The sequence below is a fragment of the Danio rerio genome, chromosome 10 (assembly GCF_049306965.1).
Source record: "Danio rerio strain Tuebingen ecotype United States chromosome 10, GRCz12tu, whole genome shotgun sequence".
NCBI classification, from domain to species: Eukaryota; Metazoa; Chordata; class Actinopteri; order Cypriniformes; family Danionidae; genus Danio; species Danio rerio.
In genome coordinates, this window is record NC_133185.1 from 8,990,358 (window position 1) to 9,010,918 (window position 20,561).

The following is a 20,561-nucleotide window of genomic DNA, read 5'->3' on the forward strand; positions in this document are numbered from 1 at the left end:
CAGGGCTTTTTGGTTGTTTTTATTATAATTATGCTTTAAACAAATATTACTTTATTTAGCATTTTATTTTTGAGTCAAACTACCCAAAACTCAATTATATGTTCTTGCGAATAGCTGACATAAGAAAATATATTATATATATAAAACAAACGAACAAACACACACACGAAAAAAATGGCTAAAAAGCATTTTTATTTTAAATAATAATAATGAAAAAATATTTTTCATTTAGAACAAGTCTATTTTCAGACATGTTTATACTAACTTTACAATACCAACATTTTAAGTTCAAAAAGTCAATAAATCAAGATTTGTTAAAAATTTAATTTACATTTACAGATGCTCTAGATCAAAGCAACTTACTATTGAGGCGGTGTTCGGTGATTCAACAACAAGAGGCTATACACACAAGAAGTGCTAATGGGAAACATGCAGAACTAGTGTTTCTTACCATAATGATTCACTTCTGGTAAACGGTTATTGTGATTTTTTTTTTCAATATTATACTTTTTTTTTTTTACAGCATTGATGTTGTAATTAAAATATAACCAGTTAAATAGACTTCATCGTTTATTTCATTTTTCAACTGTAAAACAAGACAAAAAGCACTTTTATATGCATGAACTGTCAGGATCAGCAGGGTAGTGGAGAAACTACATTGAATTTACTGGGGTAAAATAAACGTCCATATTTTAAAGACATGACGGGGAAAATGTAATTTAATGCAGTGCTGCTTGTACACTCTGAGACCCACTTTATATTGTATATCACTTAAACTTAAACTTGCCGATTTTGTAACAGCATACAGTTAATCGAATGTGCTTTTCCCAGATTACTAAAAATGTATATTTCTTTTGCATATACCCCATTATATAAAGGCAGAATAACTCATTTTCAGTCACTAAAGTGGCAGCATCTAGTAGGACTAAATCCAGTTACATATTAATTCAATTCACCTTTATTTCTATAGCACTTTTACAATGTAGTTAGTGTCAAAGCAGCTTCACATAGAAAATCATAGTAAATTAAAACAGTGTTAGTCCAGTTTTCAATGTTTAAGTTCAGTTCAGTGTGGTTTAATTATCACTACTGAGAGTTCAAACACTGAAGAGCAAATCCATCGATGCGCAGCTCTACAGGTGCCGAACCATTCAAGTCAGTGGCGACAGCGGCGGGGAAAATATTCAAAATTTAGCGAAAGTGAAGAAATTAAAAAAAATTCAAGAGAAACCAGGTTCAGTTGGGCACAACGATTTCTTCTATGGTCAAACTTCTTGTGCAGACTTGCAGTCAAGGCGCTGGAGGCTGGAGAATTCTGGACCTCAGCGAAGACTCATCTGTCCCTGGAACGTCACAGGAATCAATCTCAAGCTCTCCACTCCTCCATGACCACCACAGCAGCTGCTCAGGATACGGCCTGGTCCAGGATTATGGAACCTTGGGATCATCTCATCGCTGATCTTGGATTGAATCAGTGCGCTGCATAGTCTGAAGCCTCGGGATGAGTATCCCCAGGTGGAAATAGAAAATAAAGAGATCAACTAGCGTAGCTGCTGTTCATAGTGTATATAAACAAGATGCAAAACCCTGTGTGGAGCACACTCATATATCAAACTGCTAAGTGATAAGTGTTTGCTTTGCTAAAAAAAGCTAGGTCTTTTATCTAGTTTTGAACTGCGAGAGTGAGTCTGAGCCTTCGACATTATCAGGAAGGCTATTCCAAAGTTTAGAAGCCATAAATGAGAAGGCTCTACCTCCTTTACTCGACTTTGCTAGTCTAGGTACTACCAGAAGCAGAAAAATATTAAAAGCCCATATTCAAATTCTCAAAATGTTTATTCAGTTAACTCAGTGTTTCTTGTTTTACTTTACTCAATTTTAATTATCGATGACAAACAATCCTCGGGCAACAAGTGGCTCAGTGGTTAGCACTGTCGCCTCATAGCAAGAAGGTTGCTTGTTTGAGTCCCGGCTGGGTCAGATAGTGTTTCTGTGTAGAGTTTTGTATGTTCTCCCCATGTTCGTGTGGCTTTCCTCCAGGGTTTCCTTCCTTTTCTTCCACAGTCCAAAGACATGTGCTATAGGTGAATTGAATAAGCTAAATTGCCTGTAGTGTATGAGTGTGTGTGGGTGTTTCCCAGTACTGAGTTGCTGCCGGAAGGGCATCTGCTCCGTAAAACATATGGTGGATAAGTTGGAGGTTCATTTCGCTGTGGCGACCCTGATGAAATAAAGGGACTTAGTCGAAGGAATATGAATGAATGAATGAATGAATGAATAACAGCCCTACCGAGACACAACGTCAAAGTGTTATTCAATTAAAACGTTCAGTTGCTGTACAGGACAACTTCAAAGCAGTTTAACGTTCAGTTTCATCTTACTGAAGTGTCTCAGTCAAGAATAGCTTCATACCGCATGCAATGGAAAAAATAAACAAACGCTACATCAGATGCTCCTTCGCAAAAGTATCAATGTCCAGTTCAAAACGCTCCAGCACATGTTCTTCCACTACGTCTTCAGGTTTCCACTACGCTCTGACATCAGCGCGTCACGTGAGCTCAGCAGAGCCCGTATGTGCGGAACACAGGCGCTGGTGACCGACGGGAATGTGAGCAAGTCCGCGGGAGGATGTTAGATAGGATGGAGTGTTCTGGAGGAACTTCGTCTGTGAAATCCACCAAGACTTAAAAAACAGCCATATATTTCCATCGTCCGCCATTTAGAAGGGACTCTAGGATCACTTGTTTTGGCTCGTGCGGTTGATCTGCGGCGAATGTTGGTGCAAAGAGCCTCAGGTTGTGCACCCTCGCGCGGATCGTAGACGGGCTCGGCAGGTACACGCTTACCGTACACCGGCAGAGGGGATGTTATCGGTACTTTCCTATGGCAGGATCGTTGCCAGGGCTGTCCTGGGCGGACTCTCGCAAACGGACGGCAGAGACTATAGTCTGATCACGGCCAGCTGCGGCTTCGGAAAGGACTTTCGGAAGGGGATCCTGAAGAAAGGCATGTGCTACGGGGATGATGCCTGCTTCATCGCCCGACACAAGTCCGCGGATGTCTTGGGTGAGTGAGTGGAAATCAGCGAGATTCATGTCGAAAATGAAAGCTCTGGGATGTTTTGTTCTTTTAGGGACTTTTAACTATGAAAATGACCTTCATGGGTTAATGTCAGCACTCATTTGTTGATGTTAAGGGTGTGAGGGACGTTCAGTCCAGCCCTCACCTGAAATTACCTCCCTCTTTCTGAACATTGTGATCGCTTTCCTGCATTTAACATGCTTGGGTTTTGAACTCAGTAACTAGGCGACTCGGTGTGTGTCGTATAATGTGTATAAAACGGCAATTTAACGTTAAACGAGCTTTGGTAATCCATGTTGACCTTTCACCTAGAAAGATGCCACGATGAACCCCAAAGTTCTATTAGTGGCAGAAACTGGAATTATTTCAACGTCAAACCTCGAAAGCGCGTATATCAATGACGTTAATGCCATGTGTTGTTGTTTAAAAGTTGCACTTTACTCGTTTTAGTAGCAGTTTAACGCGATTTACGCGTCAATTTAAATTTTTTAAGTAAACCGGTCTGTTAAAGGAAATACACTTGCTAAATGCATACACATGTATAGTTACAATATATTGTATAATGTTGCAGTAGTAAGTACTCATTTGTTACTGTTGTAAGAGCTGTTAGTAAAGGTCAGAATGGTTGAGCATGGAGGCGGCCATGTTGTTTAATCACGTTGTCGTTCCAGCGACACATACAGGCGCGGATTCATTGTCCTCACGTTGACCCTTAGAAACATTTCTCTTTCTATAATCCAAGGTACAACTTCTAAAATTATATCCAATAGTTTTCATTTGGAAAACTCGGAAAGATCCTGTACAGCGTTGTCGTATTACCACAATGCAAGAAAACGATGAGTTCGTTCACGTGCTACGATGAAGCTTCACCGGCTTTTGTTTCAGACTGAGCACGTGAGCGGCAGACCAGCTGTTCAGCACCACAGTTACACTATGGTTATGATTATTAAAAATACGCCAAAACCGGTTACAATTTACTCATAACGCCAAACCGGTTACTGATCACTATTAATCCACTTTATGTTTGCCTTTTGCATCTTCTAAATAAAATGGTATTGCAAAACCTACTGATTCTCTTCCACGACAGAAATTTGCATTTGTGCCTGGCTTTGTGCTCTGTAGAATTTTTTTCATAGGGATTTTTAAAATGTGTTTTAAGCCAAGAACAAAACATAACAACAAATGAATCACAACTTTTTAAACTTAGATTACAGTGCTCAGTGTATCAGTACACCCCATTTTAAAGATGAATATTTGTATTAATTTCTTAGTGAATATGGGCAATGCATTTTAGTGCATTTAAACAACATATTTATTAAATGCATATATTTATTAAAATAATATGTTAGTCACAGAAAAGCTTTAGAAATAGAAAGATAATACATTGAAATTCATGCAAAATATTTCCACAATATTTTAAGCAAATATAATGCTGTAAAGCTTCCTTAAGCGAATTATAATTAAAATGAGAAATTTGCAAGGGGTGAACTCGTATATGTTGAGCACTGTATATGGAATCAGAGATAGCCTTGTATCTTTTTTTTTTCCTGTGTCCTTAATAGCTTTAAAGAGAGAATGCTCTAAAATCAAACACTGCAAAAATGACACAATTAAATTGAAAAATGATGGAGAAATTTAAAACTACTCTTTTACAGTTGTGAGACGTAAGCAGAGATAAGCATGTCTATAGTTATGCTTCATTCACACACAGTGAAAAAAATACCTAACGTGGATTGTGCTTTAAAGCGAAAAACATTTTACCCAAAGATTTCGCTACTATTTACTCACCTTTGAACCTTTGACTTGTATCAAACCAAGCTGAGTTTTGTTGGTGTTGTTGTTGTTCTGTTAAACACAAAAGATTTCTTGGAAACATGTAATTACATCCATGGAAAAAAAAATACTGTATAAGTCAATGGTTACAGGTATCCAACATTCACCAAAATATGTTCTTTTGTATAAAAAACCCCCTCATGTTTGGAACACATCAAGTTTGAGTAAATATTGAGAGAATATACATTTTGGGTAACTGTCTATTAGGCATGGGACGATAACCGCGTTAAAGGTATACCGCAAGTTGGAAAAGTCAAGGTTTTAAAACCGCCTAAATGTTCTACTATTCTGTTTCTACGGTATATGTAAGATTTTTTTATTTACGTTTTTTTTATTGTAAAGAAATCAGTGTTTATGAAACCAACGAGGACCGCAAAAGTCAGTGATTCATTCGATTTATTTAGCCTGACATGTTCACTGCACCACAATATTTTAAACATTTCTCAAAATAAAATATTTTGTGTTCTAAAGGGGAAAACATTGTTTTTTTACCCAGACATATATAAAAAGAATATATTTTAGAGCAGAGCAGTATTCACAATACAGCGAAACTGTGATATTATCCAAGGTTATCATACAGACAGAATCTTATTCCAGTCCATGCCTACTGTCTATTTAGTTTCACAAATATAAAAAGTGCATCAAGGCAATTCTGTAGTCGAGTTATATTTAAAAATCATAAACACCTTGTTTTTCCTCTGTTATATATGTCTAAAGTGATGATTAGTTTCTTTTTAATTCAGAACTAACTCCTAATCTAGTGCAAATCTTCTTTATTTTCCCTCTATTGTTCTCCATTAATTTTAATGCCAAGTAATTGTATTTGCATGTTTAGCCACCAGCCTGCTTTCTTGTTTTTGTTTTATCTTATTTATATTTTTCCTTCTATTTTACTTTAACTATATAATTTCTTGTGAGAAACTACATAACCCAGTTTAATAGAAAACCTTCTTCTGATCAAAGATGGACAAACAAGATGTAATCAAGTTCTCATTTTTATTCAGTTTGAAACTTCAATGCCTCCTCTGACAGAAATTCTTTCCCGCATGCAAGTAGTACACTTTGTCTTTATGTCTGATTTTTCTATTACTTTATTCTTCAAATTAAAGTGTAATATTTTTGTTCACCTTGTAGTGGGCTGGTTTGATTTCTCTAAAAATTTCAGTTGTAAATAAAAACAAAAACGTTTTTCTAGCCCAGTCACAAATGTATATAATCATCATGAGATCACTCATGACTGTTTATTTTGCAATAATTACTGACTGGTTGCATTGTCTTCCCTTATATACTTACACTTTTGAAATATTGGTCTGGTGAACTTCTGTGCTGATCTACTATAAAGGTCAGTAGGTGATCTTCACTATCCACTCTAATTAGTTTAAGGAGCAGGTCTTAAGAAACAGGAAGAAACGACTAGAAGGTTCAAGTGGTGTCCTTATTGATGCAGTAGTCTATTTTCAGGAGATTGTGAAGCATTGAAATCACATTAGCAGTTGGATGCAAGTTGCTCATTGAAACACTTTTCCAAGAGTTCTCAGAGATGTGTTTGTCACAACCAGAAAACGTTCTTTATCTAGCCATGATTAGAAATGGTGAGGATTGGCATCTGAGTTATATCTTGCCCTTTAATAGTTTTTGCAGATGTTTGTTTTTTCCTGTTAACCAACCACAATTGTGTTCCTAATTAGATAGCTTGTGTAAAGGTTTCAGATTTAGCAGTTGTGGTTTGTTGTGCTTGGTTAGAAAGTTGTTTGTTTCTATTGTGCTCGTATATCAGTAGTTAAATTAAATTTATGTGTAAAACTGAAACATTGCATAAAAGACGTGCAAGAAATTGGTGAAAGTGTTTTAGAATGACCAAAACAACGTTTCAGATGTTTTACAGTGTGCTCAGCCTGCTGGTTTGTCCATTGACACATTTTTATCATCACATGATCCTTTATTACAAAATCACATGACCTATTTAACGGTATACTGAAATTGGTTTCCATCATAGTTTATCTCTTCATATCGAATAAAAAGTTTATCCTACTCAGTTATGCGCATTTATCATAATTTTTGCCCGTCCTGGCATTTTTATCAACTGATTTTTTTATGCGAATATAAAAAATGGCTCATAAAAATAGGTGGATGGAAACGTAGCTAATGTTTATGTAATCAATTGATGTAATTTTATGGAACAAGGAATGTTTACTAGATTACACAAAATTAAAATGGTTATAACGTGCAAAAGAACGAAAAGGAGAAACGCATAAAAACAGTGTTTAAAATGTCAATTTTTTTTTTTATGTTTACAATGTCAATGTTTAGTGATTTTGCAGAAATTTTAGAGGGATACTTTATTATTAGCATTTAAAAATATATTTATTCACACAATGATCATGCTAATATTAACAGGTAATGGTTTTTTTTTCAGTTAAATCTAATTCAGGCTAAAATAGGGACTTTTTTACTATTTCTGTGGAGACTTAATAACAAAATCTGCGGATTTATGGAGAATTATTTTTGGGTATCATAACTAAAACTTAATACATGAAATGAAAAATAGTATTTTTTTTAATGTTTAAAATTCAAATCCATTTAGAACCAATTGTTTGGTAAACAAAGCAAGACTCTCACATAATATCTCTACTAAAAGACAGAAAATATTACTTTACAAACTGCATTGTATATGAATCAAATGAACACTTCAAAATTAGTCAATAATATTACTGAAATTACACAAAAAAAAAACCCGAATAAATGTACATTTACACACTTTTACAGATGTAAATAAATAGGCTCAATGATGGGCTAAAAATCTGTGGATTTCTGCACGCACAGATTCGGTGTGGACCTACTTATTACAAAATGAAACCACAAAGGACTCCAGCCTTAAATTGGAAAATTATTAAAACTCCTGTCATTTTTAAAGAGTTGCTTATGGTCTAATCCGATTCAATGATTTATGCTAAGCTAAAAGATCTTGAACCAGACCCAGAGATATGCGGAATGGATTAAAAATAGGTAAACTCAGGAGGAGTTGTTAAATGAGCCTTTTCTCAAAAGTGGAGTACTCCTTGTAAATGAGTATGGATCCGCATATCACAAAAAGTCACACCTTCGTGCAGTAATGCTGGCATGTAGATGACAGTGGCGGAGTATCTGCTTTCAGTTGGGTGCTGGTGTAAACAGATGGGTGTTGCCTCTAAGAGCTGTTTCCCCTAAGCCTTTTTTACCTGTAGTAAATATTGTCATATCATTTTCAGAAATGAAATGCAAACATTTGGAATAAAGGTTTGAGTCTGACATCAATGTTCATCCACCAGCCTTTCTGATTGTGGCATCAAATAGCAGAAGTAAACTTTGTTGTGATTCAGTATAATATCACTTTCTGCTAATTATGCAATTAATTAAAAAAAATAAATGTTATCACCAATAAAACATCAATAAAATTTATTAAAATCTTGGCTTTGTTTTAAGTTACTTCATTTGATTGATTTAGAATATATCACCATTTAAGAATGTCCACTTAAATCCTTAAATTAGTTTATAGCCTGCTGTGTAGCTAATGTTTAAAACAGTTGGTGGCAATTAAACTTTTAATGGACTTTGAGACATCCTAAAGATATTAGTTTGAAAAGAAGTCAACCTTTACTACAATATTTTATTTGTCTAAAAAATACTGCATTTTGCAAATAAATACTATTTTTTTTCTTGTATTTCTACCAACACAACTAACATTTACATGTTGCTTATCATGTCTTTTAAAGTCTTACAGCAAATATGTGTACATTTTTCATGTTGCTAATTTGAAGGGGTTCACAAATGATACATCTTGCCTCGTCTTTGTTCAATGAAGTCATCAGACTTGCTGTAGCAGAAGGTCATGTTGCATTACCATCACAATAACCAGTCAGTCGGTACATCATTATGTTTGGCGGCAGATGCCATCTTTCTCTGCGGTGTCAAAATTGGCATCTCTTTTTTTCCTTTTTCCTCTCTTTAGTAGAATTTAGGTGTTAAAGCTATTGGTATTTAGGATTAGGTCCTGTTCACACCTAGAAATAAAATGCATTGTCACCAGTCTGATAAATAATGGCTCGCTTCCACTGACTGGTTCAGTACAGTATAGTACGGGTCACCATTATCAGCCTTGCATTTCCATTGCCTAAGGGGTACCGAGGGCACCCTCAAAGTAAAGCTGTACGGATCGTTCACATATCATATTAGAAGCACTTCCCATAAAGCAGATTCTTTATACACATAAAAGCTTGAGTATACATGTTCTTTACTAACCTTTCTATGAACATGATTTGATTATAACTGCAGACCATTGATAGTGTGAAATAGCCTACTGCAACATCTGCGATTTAAATAAAATAAATAAATGTGACATATGTGAACATATACAAACCCTTACAGTGTCCGATATGTTACCAATTCCAGAAAAACTACACACAGCACACTTTTAGTCTTTATTTGGGTTAAAAAACAACACAAAAACAGCCCAGTCAGTGCAAACCTCTTATCTGTATCTTTAATCTTCACCAGCATATATAATCTTTGTTAGAAAGTAATTCCACTTTTCAGTTCATAATAGTCAAAAGGCTTTGTTTTTTCGTGTTTCTCCTTTGTTGTTTTCACACTTAACTCTCATGTTTGTCCGTTTCTGAAAGGATCAGATGTAAAAAGACTTCAATAATAATGCTCACCTTATCATCAGATCAACGAGTTTGTTATTTAAAAAACAGACGCACACATGAGCGATCGCGAGCTCGCTGGAGCAAACTGCTCGCACTTTTAGACGGCCTTGTTAAAAAAAAAAAAAAAAAACAGGACACGGCAGAGTTTTTTTTTTTTTGGTTTTGTGACTTCATCAATACAATGACATGGTTTGTTTGAGCACGGGTCAACCGTATATAGGATTATGATGGAATTGATATGACTTGGCTGTGTTTTTTAGAATGGTGGTTTCTTTGTTTCATTCTCCTGCTTGTGACTCTGTAAACCATTAGTGTTCAGCTGCGCATCTAACTCTCCATTTTGGTACCCTTTTGCTGTGCTAGGTACCCTTTGCAAGGCATACCCAAATAGTGGTACCGTTTGGTTCGCTTTTAGGTACCCTTTGACGGCCTTAAAGGGTCACGAAAAACCAAAACACATTTTTTGAGCTGTTGACAGTCGTATATGTGTCCCACACTGCTAAAAACACTATTAGGACACCTATATTTCACTAAAAAGTGTAAATTGGTTGTTTTTGCGTTATTTCAAGCAAATTCGTACTTCCTGTTTGAAACGAATTTTTGAAGCTGCGTCACGGTCATGACATAATAGCCTGTATTCCAGCCTGCAGACTGGGCTTCTGTGCCAAAGTGAGTCTTATTACGTCTTACAGTGTGATGCATTAATGCATGAGTAAGGCTTGGTTCAAACCAATCAGCGCGCTCTATTGTGCAACTTCATTAATATTCATTACTGTGTTCACACGACATAGACGCCACGTTGTGTTGGCAAAACAAGCGTGAAGTGTTGCTTTGATAGTTTGCTGCCGTTAAGTTTCGTTTTCTTTTTCTCTCTCTGTGAGAGCTCAGACTCACGTGTGGATTAACAGTGTACGCGACGCTCGACAACAATAACTTACGTGTCTAAGGAGGTTTATTGTTTACCTGAGAGCTGTTCTCATCTCCAAACGCTGAGATCTGGATTCCCTTGTAGTCTTCTCTTAATAAAGACGCTGCTCTAGTTGCTGGTGATTGTCCTGTCTCTACAGATTTGGTAAGTGAGCGACCAGTACTCTTTGTTTATTTAGTTTGCTCGTATCGAACTAAGTTAACTATTGCACCGAGTCACCGAGTGTAAACACGTTAGCATCACAACCAAACTTTAACCTCGTGTAGGTTTTTACCGCATTTAGTGACCGGAATAACACACGCGGCTTTCTGACGCTACCTGCCGTGTGTATCTAAGTTTCCGGGAAATGCGGACGGCTTTTTTTCTCTCATTCGCCGTGCGGTATCAAACATTGCATGAAAAATACACGCTTAGAGCAGTTCCTCGAATCAAATATCTCGTTTGTCGCGAGGGGCATGAATGAATTCTCTGAATGAAAGAGCCAAACTGCAGTTAAAGTCCAACATTTAATAATTTGGCAAATAATTCGACTACAGATGTCCATGTAGGTTAAACACAATCACTTTCTCCTGTGTGTATTTTGACTCTGAAACTCGCGCGTGCCCAAATAGACACTCCCACACCCTCCCACTTTAGTTCCTCCGACACTCCCCCCTAAACAGAGCTGGACACGCCCACTTTTCTGATTTTTTCCAAAGTAGAGGTTTGAAAACACCCTGCTGAAACGAGGGGGTTTCATGGCCCTTTAAAACATTTTGAACTTAAACCCTTTTTGTTCATTTCCACAGGTAATGTAAAACGAATTTAAAAAGACTCATGTTTTTTATAGTGTAAAGAACACTCAAACATCTACTGACTGATCTTAATGGGACTTTTTGTGAGAAACGGCACCAGAACTTTGTGTTCATGCTTGGCTGCTTTGTATGAAAATGCATGGATTACATTCGCCGCTGTTAAATGTTAAGTGAGATTAAATGAGACAGAATGGCCTTCGAATGAAATCTAAACACAAGCGTCTATGAGATTTTTAAAAAATACATCAATTCCAGGTTGATAAAGTAATGTCGACTGCTTCTAATTAAAGGGAATGTTAATATCAAGTGGAAACAGGGCCTTGTTTTTGATGATGTCTTTCTGCTTTTCTTCATGTCTCAGGTGTTGCGGATGGTGTTGGGGGCTGGAGGGATTACGGCGTGGACCCGTCTCAGTTCTCTGCCACACTGATGAAGACTTGTGAACGGCTGGTGAAGGAGGGACGATTCACTCCCAGCAGCCCCGTGGGCATCCTGACCTCTGGCTACTATGAGCTCCTGCAGAACAAAGTACCATTGCTGGGTAAGATTATATCCAGACACACACACGCGCCAAACCACACGCTGAGTCACACACACACACTGCTGCTTTTACAGAATAAATAAGTTAAGGATCTGCAGGATGACTCACAGTTCTTGAGTCGTGATGTACCAATTTGATTCTTAGCCAAGCTATTTTCAGTTTAATGTCAGGAAAGAAAATGGTGGATTTTTCTTCAAAATGGCAGATTGTGCTGTCGGGTGTCTCATTGTGCGTTAAGTATTGTGTAATTTTATATTAAAGACTAGCAATATTTTCTAATGCCTTTTTAAATGTAATTTAATTTAGGTTTAGTTCCAATTTACGCAACAATTTAATCAACTAAAAAAAGCTACAGTAAAAGATTTAATTTTTAGTATATCGTTGACTTAGTTTTACTATTTTGGTAACTTGGCTTTAGTATTTTAATTGGTATCAATAGATAATTTGTAGTATTTTACTTATTTATTTTTACGTCATTTCTGCACTTCATCTTAATCTTTATTTTTCGAGGCAACATTTTAAATTTTTATTAGTTGTTAAGTTCATAAGTTTATCATATAATTATACATACAATTTTCAGCTTTATTTCTTTACAGATTTATTTTAAATAGTTTAAGTTAACTTTATAAGTGTCAGATTTCTTCTTCGCAGTTAGGTTTTACTTTAATTCAAGAATGGTTTAAAAAACAAACTTGTACTTAATAAAAAAAGTCTTGCAGTATGGCGTTCTTTAAAAAAATCTCAGCGGTTACACTCGGTAGATATAGATATTAGATATGATGATGAGTCACAGTTGTCTAATGTTGACTAATTTAAATATCTAAGGGTGCTTTCACACCTGTGAATCGATTCAGTTGTTCCGAAACAGAGATTACAATTGTTACATTGTTGCTCTTTGCTCTTAGAGTGGTTCGCTTTTACACTGCAAAGTTTCTAATCGGACCAAAAGAGCTAAAACAAGTCACGTGCAAGTAAACTCTCCTCACATTGGTCAAAGTGTCAGGGTTTATTTTGCAGCGTCCCGCTCAGCTGTCAGAAGAGATGGTGGTTTGGTGGTGATTGACAGGGTGCGCGCGAGTGACGTGTCTGAGGAGAGACGCGGTGGGGAGGGGTGAGAAGGGTGCGCAACGTAGCCTATTTGAGGACCGGGAGGGAGACGCAAGATTACCGGGAGATCATCACTCGTTTGCGGGCATCCGGAGACTCGTGAAACTTCCCGACATACTCATAATTCTCTCTTCATATAGCCGTATGCCTATTACATATCCATAAAACACTGTGATATAACCGCGCTCGGATCGGATTGCTTTCTCACTGCAATCGAACCGCTCCAGGGTTCGTTTCAATCAAGCCGAGACTACCTCATTCAAGCGATCTCGGAGCGATTACTTTGGCGCGGAACAGAGTGCGATTGCCCTGTTCACATATGCCAAACGAACCGCGCTAACTGGGCAAATGAGATGCGTTCAGAAACAAAAGTGTAGGTGTGAAAGCACCCTTAGTCTCTGGCTAGATACTGAAAAATCCTTTAAAATTCTTATTTAATTTTATAGTTAAAAAGTCATATCTGTGTTTATGTTCTCTATCATTTTATTAATTGTTTTTCTTTTCAGAAAGATTAAAATAGATTTCTCAATAATTATTCTGTTATTATTTATAACAATACATCTGATATTCATTTAATACCTTTAAACATTGTCTTTAAATCTTTATGTAGGTTTGTTTTAAGATGTGCTCTTGATTTGCTTTAAGCTAAGTATCGTAGACATTATCATTGGTATTTTTTTAAATGTGTTTATTTTAGTTGCCCTTTTTATTTAAAGCAGTTTTTTTGTTCCATTTACCTCCTCCTATTATCTTTGACATATACAACAGAATTCATTGATTCCAATCATTACAACAAAAAGTGGCTTTAGATCTTTACAATACAAAGCTCCTATTGACTAGAATAATCTCCCTTTTTCTTTTAGACCAATTAAATGATTTAGTCTTTTATTCATTCATTGACTTTCTTTTCGGCTTTGTCCTCCTACCAATCCGGGTTCGCCACAGCGGAATGAACTGCCAACTTATCCAGCACATGTTTTACGCAGCGGATGCCCTTCCAGCTGCAACCCATCTCTGGGAAACATTAAGTCTTTTAGTCAGAACTAATTTATTATCTTTTTAAAATTATTTTGGTTTCAATTTGAATGCTTATTTATTTGTATGTCAAATTGTTTTGTTTTGTTTAGCTGTATTGTATGTTTGTTATGATGTGTAGTTAGAAAATAGCATTAAAATATCTGCATTAAAAACAAACAAACAAACAAATAGTGGGTGCTTATTATGATAATGTATTTTATTACAGTATAATTACAAAAGGAGGTAGACGTGATGAATTTGCTGACATTAAGTAGAAATAGAAGATTTCTACAATTGTTAAATGTTTTGCATTTTCATTTTAGAAGTGCAGAATATTGCATTGAATTTGTAACGTGTCCATTTGAGACTCTATTGATAGTTTTCAGTCACATGACCTGTGCAAAGACCTGGCGGGCAACAAAATAATGGTCTGTAATGGCAGCTACTCTAGGGTCTCCATAGGAACGCAGCATACAGGTCATATTTTCCCTCTGTTAGCTGCGAATATTTGGATCACATATCAACAGAACAGAACTGAGATATGATCACAAAGTGCAAGTTGTGGGCACTTGTGATCCATATACTGAACGCGCAACCATTTTTCAGTCAATTAAATCTGTCAGAGCTGCAAATTTTACATTTAACATTAACTTTACTTTAATACAAGTTTATTTTTCGGCTTAGTCCCTTTTTTAATCTGGGGTCGCCACAGCGGAATTAATCGCCAACTTATCCAGCATATGTTTTACGCAGTGGGTGCCCTTCCAGCTGCAACCCATCACTGGGAAACATCCATAGACACTCATTTACACACATACAGTACAGACAATTTAGCATAACCAATTAACCTGTACCGCGTGTCTTTGGACTTGTGGGGGAAACCGGAGCACCCAGAAGAAACCAACACCAACACGGGGCGAACGTAAAAACTCCACACAGAAACGCCAAATGACCCAGCCGAGGCTCGAACCAGCGACCTTCTTGCTGTGAGGCGATCGTGCTATGCACTGCGCCACCGTGCATCCTTGTTTAAAGGGCACATTGTTTACCCCTTTTTTATATTAGTATTATGGTTTATCTGAGTGTGCCAGTTTAGGTTCAGTTCAACACACAGTTCAGATGTTTTTGTTATAATGTGTTCAAAAGTGTCATGTTGGGGGTGTTTACACAGTTTGCTGTTTTAGGGGCGTGTTGCTTCATATGAAAATTAGTTTCGGGTTCCCGCCCAACGTGACAAGGGGGCGGAGCCAAGAGCTCACCCGCTCTGTGTTTTAAACAGACTGTGAGAAGGAGCAAGAGTGAGGATCAGCATTCAGCTGTACATGTACGACTCGGGCACAGACCAAGCAGAGAGTGCACATTTATTTGTGTCTTTGTATAGTTTTACAGACAACTGTGTGCTAGTTTAAAGTGCCTAGCTTGACTGAGGCACCGAATGCGCTGTGACACGGCACACCAGACACTCTCTGTGGCATGGCAGAAACATGAAGTGTCCCGAATCGTCACGCCACGCATTTTAGAATTTTAAACGTAGGTTTATATCAGGGTAAACAAGAATAGAAAAATTCTAAAATGCAGAGCGGCACTTCTGGTGTGCGACCTGCAGGCAAGTTTATTATTTTATTCCAATGGAGAGACGCGCACATGACGCGCATGCACTTTTCCAGCTGCACCTAGTTAAGATCACAGGGAGCTTCTGTGACCTCGAGAAATGTGAATGGCTGAAGTTTAAGGTAGACGCAATGAAAAGTACACATGTTTGCAAACCTACCTAAAGATACAACCAATGATTATGATACAGAAATCATGTGGTGAATGTTGATCTTGTGTTGAGCTCATTGACCCTGGCATCTAAAGATAGAGCAAGGATGTTCCTTTAGTGATATCGCTTTGACTCTCGCTGAAAATGGTGGACGTGAATCAACAAACTGAGGATATCGTAAAGTCAATCAATGGGGCTGGGGGGAACACACTCCTACGTCAAGTTGTGGTCGCTCTGAAAACCGCTCCAATTGGTCCACCGTTTTTATGTTGTTAAATTGAAAAATGTGTGTTTATATCACCCCAATATGACGATCTATACACTATACTTACACACATGTCTGTCCAAACAGCTTGAAAAGTAGATTTTTACCATAGGTGCCCTTTAAAGCAATCTCAAGTTAATAAGGATGTGGTTTCTGATGTAATGCTTAAACCAAGGACTAAGTTAGATTGTTAAACGAGGTATTGGATGATCAGGCACGCATGCAAGTGGTGGTCTTTTTGCTAAAAGCAGACGTCCCGTGCTGTCAGAAATGTCACGCTACGCTCTTCGTCTTGCTGAGTTGTTTGCCTCTTCAAAGTGACCTGCTTTTATTTTGGGAAGGCATGTGGAGTGCTAAAGGTCTGTGGGTGACCGCTCTGAGACAAGGTCACTTAGACTCAAGGCCTTAGCTAGACATCGAGAGAAGGAAGGAAGGAAGGAGTGTGTTAGGTGATAAACAGAGAAGCTTATTACAAATAGACTAGCTGGAGATACATTTCAAACTAACCTATAGTTGAAGTCAGAGTTATTTAACCCCCTGAATTATTAGCCCTCCTGTTAATGGTTTTAAATAGCATAATATATAGTAGCTTTAACATAATAGCTTTAAAATCTCCTCTCTAATAACTGATTTAGTTTATCTTTGCCATGATGACAGTAAATAATATTTTACTAAATATTTTTCAAGACACTTCTATACAGCTTAAAGTGACATTTAGAGGCTTAGCTAGGTTCATTAGGTGAACTAGGCAGGTTAGGGTAATTAGGCAAGTCATTGTATTATGATGGTTTGTTCTGTAGACTTTCAAAAAATAATATAGCTTAAAGAGGCTAATAATTTTGACTTTAAAATGGTTTGTAAAATATTAAAAACTGCTTTTATTCTAGCAAAAATAAAACAAGTATACTTTCTTCAGAAGAAAAAAATGTTATCAGATATACTGTAAAGATGTCCTTGCTCTTTTAAAAATTATTTGGGGGAAAAACAAACTCAAAAGGGGCTAATAATTCTGACTTTAACTATAAATGCTATTTAGTGGACATGCCAGAAAAATAACTACAAAATAATTTTTTGTAACTAATAAAATGCTCTATTGTTCAGACATTTGGGATAATTTTTTTCATAAATTGTCAGCTGAATATTTGAATATTCAATTTTTTCAGCTTTCAGTGCCATGAAATGCTTTAGAAATCAGTATAAAATGTTGATTTTTTTTAAAATGCAAATTAAATTTATTAATAAAATAAAAGAAATTTAAATCTTTTTTGTAACATAGTTGTCTGTCACTTTCTGTCAATTACTTGTATTTTTAAAAGATTAAAATGTAATTTTTTTACTGATTAAACATTTTAAAAGATGGTGATTATTCTAATATTTTAATTGATTAAATCTATTTATTAGTATTTATTAAAATAATACAATTAAAGATGTATAGCTTGACTTTGATAATGGAAAATTGATAATTTATAAATCAACTTAAACCTAGCGATTATATAAATAACAAAAATAAGTTTTACTTCAAAAATAATAAATTACACTCGGGGCTTGATATAAACTATTCTACTTGGTAGCACCAGTGCTCCCAACTTCAAATATTTAGGAGCACCAAAAATTTTTTTAGTTTGCAAATTCTGCCTAAAGTTATAATAATAATAATGGCGCAGATAATGGCGGAGAACGATCATAAATATTTCTTACTGCAATGCTTCATTTTTGTTTGATGCAAACCATACATTTATTTTTCATAAAATAACAGACTTTTTTTAGCAGATAACTTACATTCAAGGACATTCAAGGCAGCAATATAATGAGAATGAGAGCCACTTGGGCTTCAATGAGGGGGAGATTGAGCTCCAACTCCTCCTCCTTCTCCTATAAGCTGTTTTAATGTGACATCCCTTGTAGAAGAAGTGCAAGGAAGGAGGAGCTGGAGCTCAAGCTCCCCCTTGCTGGAGCTCAGCTCTGCCCAAGTGGCTCTGCAGTGAGTAGTACCACTTGCTTTTTGTCAGATGGCTCACCGGTCTCGAACGCATAAACTCTACAAGTGCCTGATAGTTAGATGTGGAGCTAACCTTGATCACATTCACTCTAGCAGGGGTGTCACTGACATTTTTATTATTAATCACTGGTTTCTTAATGGTCTGTCTCTAAAAATGAGGGGAATGTGACCCCCTGGTTGCTACGCCCCTGCACTGTAGTGAACTGTATCCATGTTAGCATGTCACATTTGATGTGGTAATTTCACAGTAGGAATGCACACTGGATCGAAGACTCATTCTCGCCCCCTACAGTACAACTCAGCCAGGTATACATTCGCACTAAAATATCAAGGAGAAGTCATCATAGCTTGCGTACAATAGACCCAGTTCCCAACCCAACTTTGAGAATAGATTACTATTATTATTACGATTATTATTATTATTTTTTTATGCATCAGTAAATGTTGAACTACGATTAATAAATGCTTAACAAGTATTGTTCATTATTAGTTATGTTAGTAAATACATTAATATTACCTAATAGGGGTGTCAAAATTAACCGTTTTTTCGGTGCACTGCGATGCAGACGCGGACAATTCGGTATCGGTTCAGTAATAATCATAACCGGTTATTACTGACGTCATTTACCTCATATGTGCTCTGTCGCGAGAGAGGCGATTGCGGGTAATCACAGCGCTTTAACTAATTAAAACTCATAAACTGTGCACAATTTCACTGTGTGTGTTTGCTGGATCAGTCTTTCACTGACATATACAACAATAGCCCCTATTTCACTGAGATCTGGAGAATGAAAGTAGCCTACTCCATTTCTCTCTCTCTCTCTCTCTCTCTCTCTCTCGCTCTGTCTCTCCCTCTCTTTCTCTCACACACACACTGGCCCATTTGACCTGCTGCCGTGGCTTTTCTTCTGTTCTCGGCTGTTTTACAGCGTTACTTTTGCATAAAGAAACGAGCGCGTGTCTGCAGAGTTTTCTTCACCGTATCGATCAATCATCAGCTGTGTGATCGCCGCTGCCGCTTATCAGTGTCACTCATCTGTGAAGAGCACAGCGCGCAAGAGCCAATCGCAACCGTTTTTTTGAGGGTGTGACCAATCAAAGGGGTGTAAGAGAACTAGACAAGAAACAGAAATTGAGCTGGATATTTATATTTGTTTATATTATTTGCTAAATGCTCGTGTTGTTTAAAGTTACAGTTTATATATCTGACTGTTTGTATTAAATGACAAAATTGTTTTCCAAATAGTATATAAATATAAATATATTCATACATTTTAATACAAGAACTGCTGCTGTGAAGAAAATATAAAACTGTGTATGGAAAGCATAGTCAATGCACCGTGATGCACCGAGATATCGAATTGAACCGAATCGATGGCATGATAATCGTAACCGAACCGTGAGACCAGTATAGGTTCACAGCTCTATTACCTAATGAAACCTTATTATGAAGTGTGACTGTTTATGCTTTTTATTCTCCTCTAGGAAGCAGCACAGCTTGCATTGTTGTTCTGGACCGTCGCAGTCACAGGATACACACCTGTAATCTGGGAGACTCGGGCTTCCTGGTGGTTCGAGGAGGAGAAGTGGTTCATCGGTCAGACGAGCAGCAGCACTACTTCAACACACCCTTCCAGCTGTCCATCGCCCCGCCGGGAGCCGAGGGTGTCGTGTTGAGCGACAGGTGGGTTACAGACACTCTCTGACAGGGGATACACACACTGACTGACTGCAGATCGGTGTCGCTCATGTGGGCCCGAATGGCTTTTACTGCAATTAATAGTGTACGAGCTGACACTGAAGCTCTTTCCATCACCCCGTTTTATTGTTTTGAAGTATTGTCTCAGAAATGAGGGCTGGAAACTGCAGATTTTGAGGGAGGAAGATGCTTTTTCAAAGCTTTACAACTTGATTTTTATAATTTGAAAGTTAAGGTTTAAAGTTTTTAGGTTTGCTTGAGTTGGTTTTTGGCTCATGCAGAAAGGACTGATCTTTGACACGACAAACATTAAACTTTTGTGAATAATCGACTGTTTTTGCTGATGGTGCTGTCCGGTTTATCGGTTAATAGATTACTTGTTCCTAATAGTGCATGGCAATACACCGGATTCATTTAGTTTTGTATTTTTAAAGAGGTGATTCACATTAGGCATGGGAGAATAACCAGTTTCAAGGTTTATCGCGGTTTGGAAAAGTCAAGGTTTTAAAACCGCTAACATTTTCTATTATAAGGTTTTTACGATATGTGGACTTTTTTGTTGTTGTTGTTGTTGTTATTTTTATGTGTTTTTCTTGACTATTTTATAGTTTTTTAGGGTATTAACAGTATCTCCAACAGTAAAATACATTCCACTTCAAAATCTACTTTTCTGCCCACAATTCAGCAAACATCTGAAAAACAAATTGTTTGTATACCAACATACAAGCCTGCTATAGACCTGGGGCCTCATGTACGAAGACTTGCATTCAATTCAAACTAAAACGTTGCATATGCACATTGTAAATGTGCGTACGCAGTAAAAAATTCAGACGTATGAAACACTGCGTAT

The 20,561-nt window shown here is 37.0% G+C and overlaps 1 protein-coding gene and 1 long non-coding RNA gene across 2 annotated transcripts in view; one reads left to right on the forward strand and one right to left on the reverse strand.

The window, feature by feature from the left end:
• Positions 1-173: 173 nt before the first annotated feature.
• On the reverse strand, positions 174-2,536 carry LOC141376304 (uncharacterized). Its single transcript, XR_012386128.1, has 2 exons — positions 2,291-2,536; positions 174-2,221 (listed from the first exon to the last, which is right to left on the reverse strand). It is a non-coding gene; the product is annotated as an uncharacterized lncRNA (long non-coding RNA).
• A 63-nt stretch (positions 2,537-2,599) lies between these two features.
• Positions 2,600-20,561, forward strand: part of pptc7b (protein phosphatase targeting COQ7 b) — a 29,581-nt gene continuing 11,619 nt past the window's right edge. Inside the window, exons 1-3 of the mRNA XM_009305138.5 lie at positions 2,600-3,066; positions 11,683-11,862; positions 19,498-19,696. Of these exons, the coding sequence (XP_009303413.2) occupies positions 2,865-3,066; positions 11,683-11,862; positions 19,498-19,696 (581 nt within the window). The 5' untranslated portion in view covers positions 2,600-2,864. The remainder of the gene's footprint in view (positions 3,067-11,682; positions 11,863-19,497; positions 19,697-20,561) is intronic.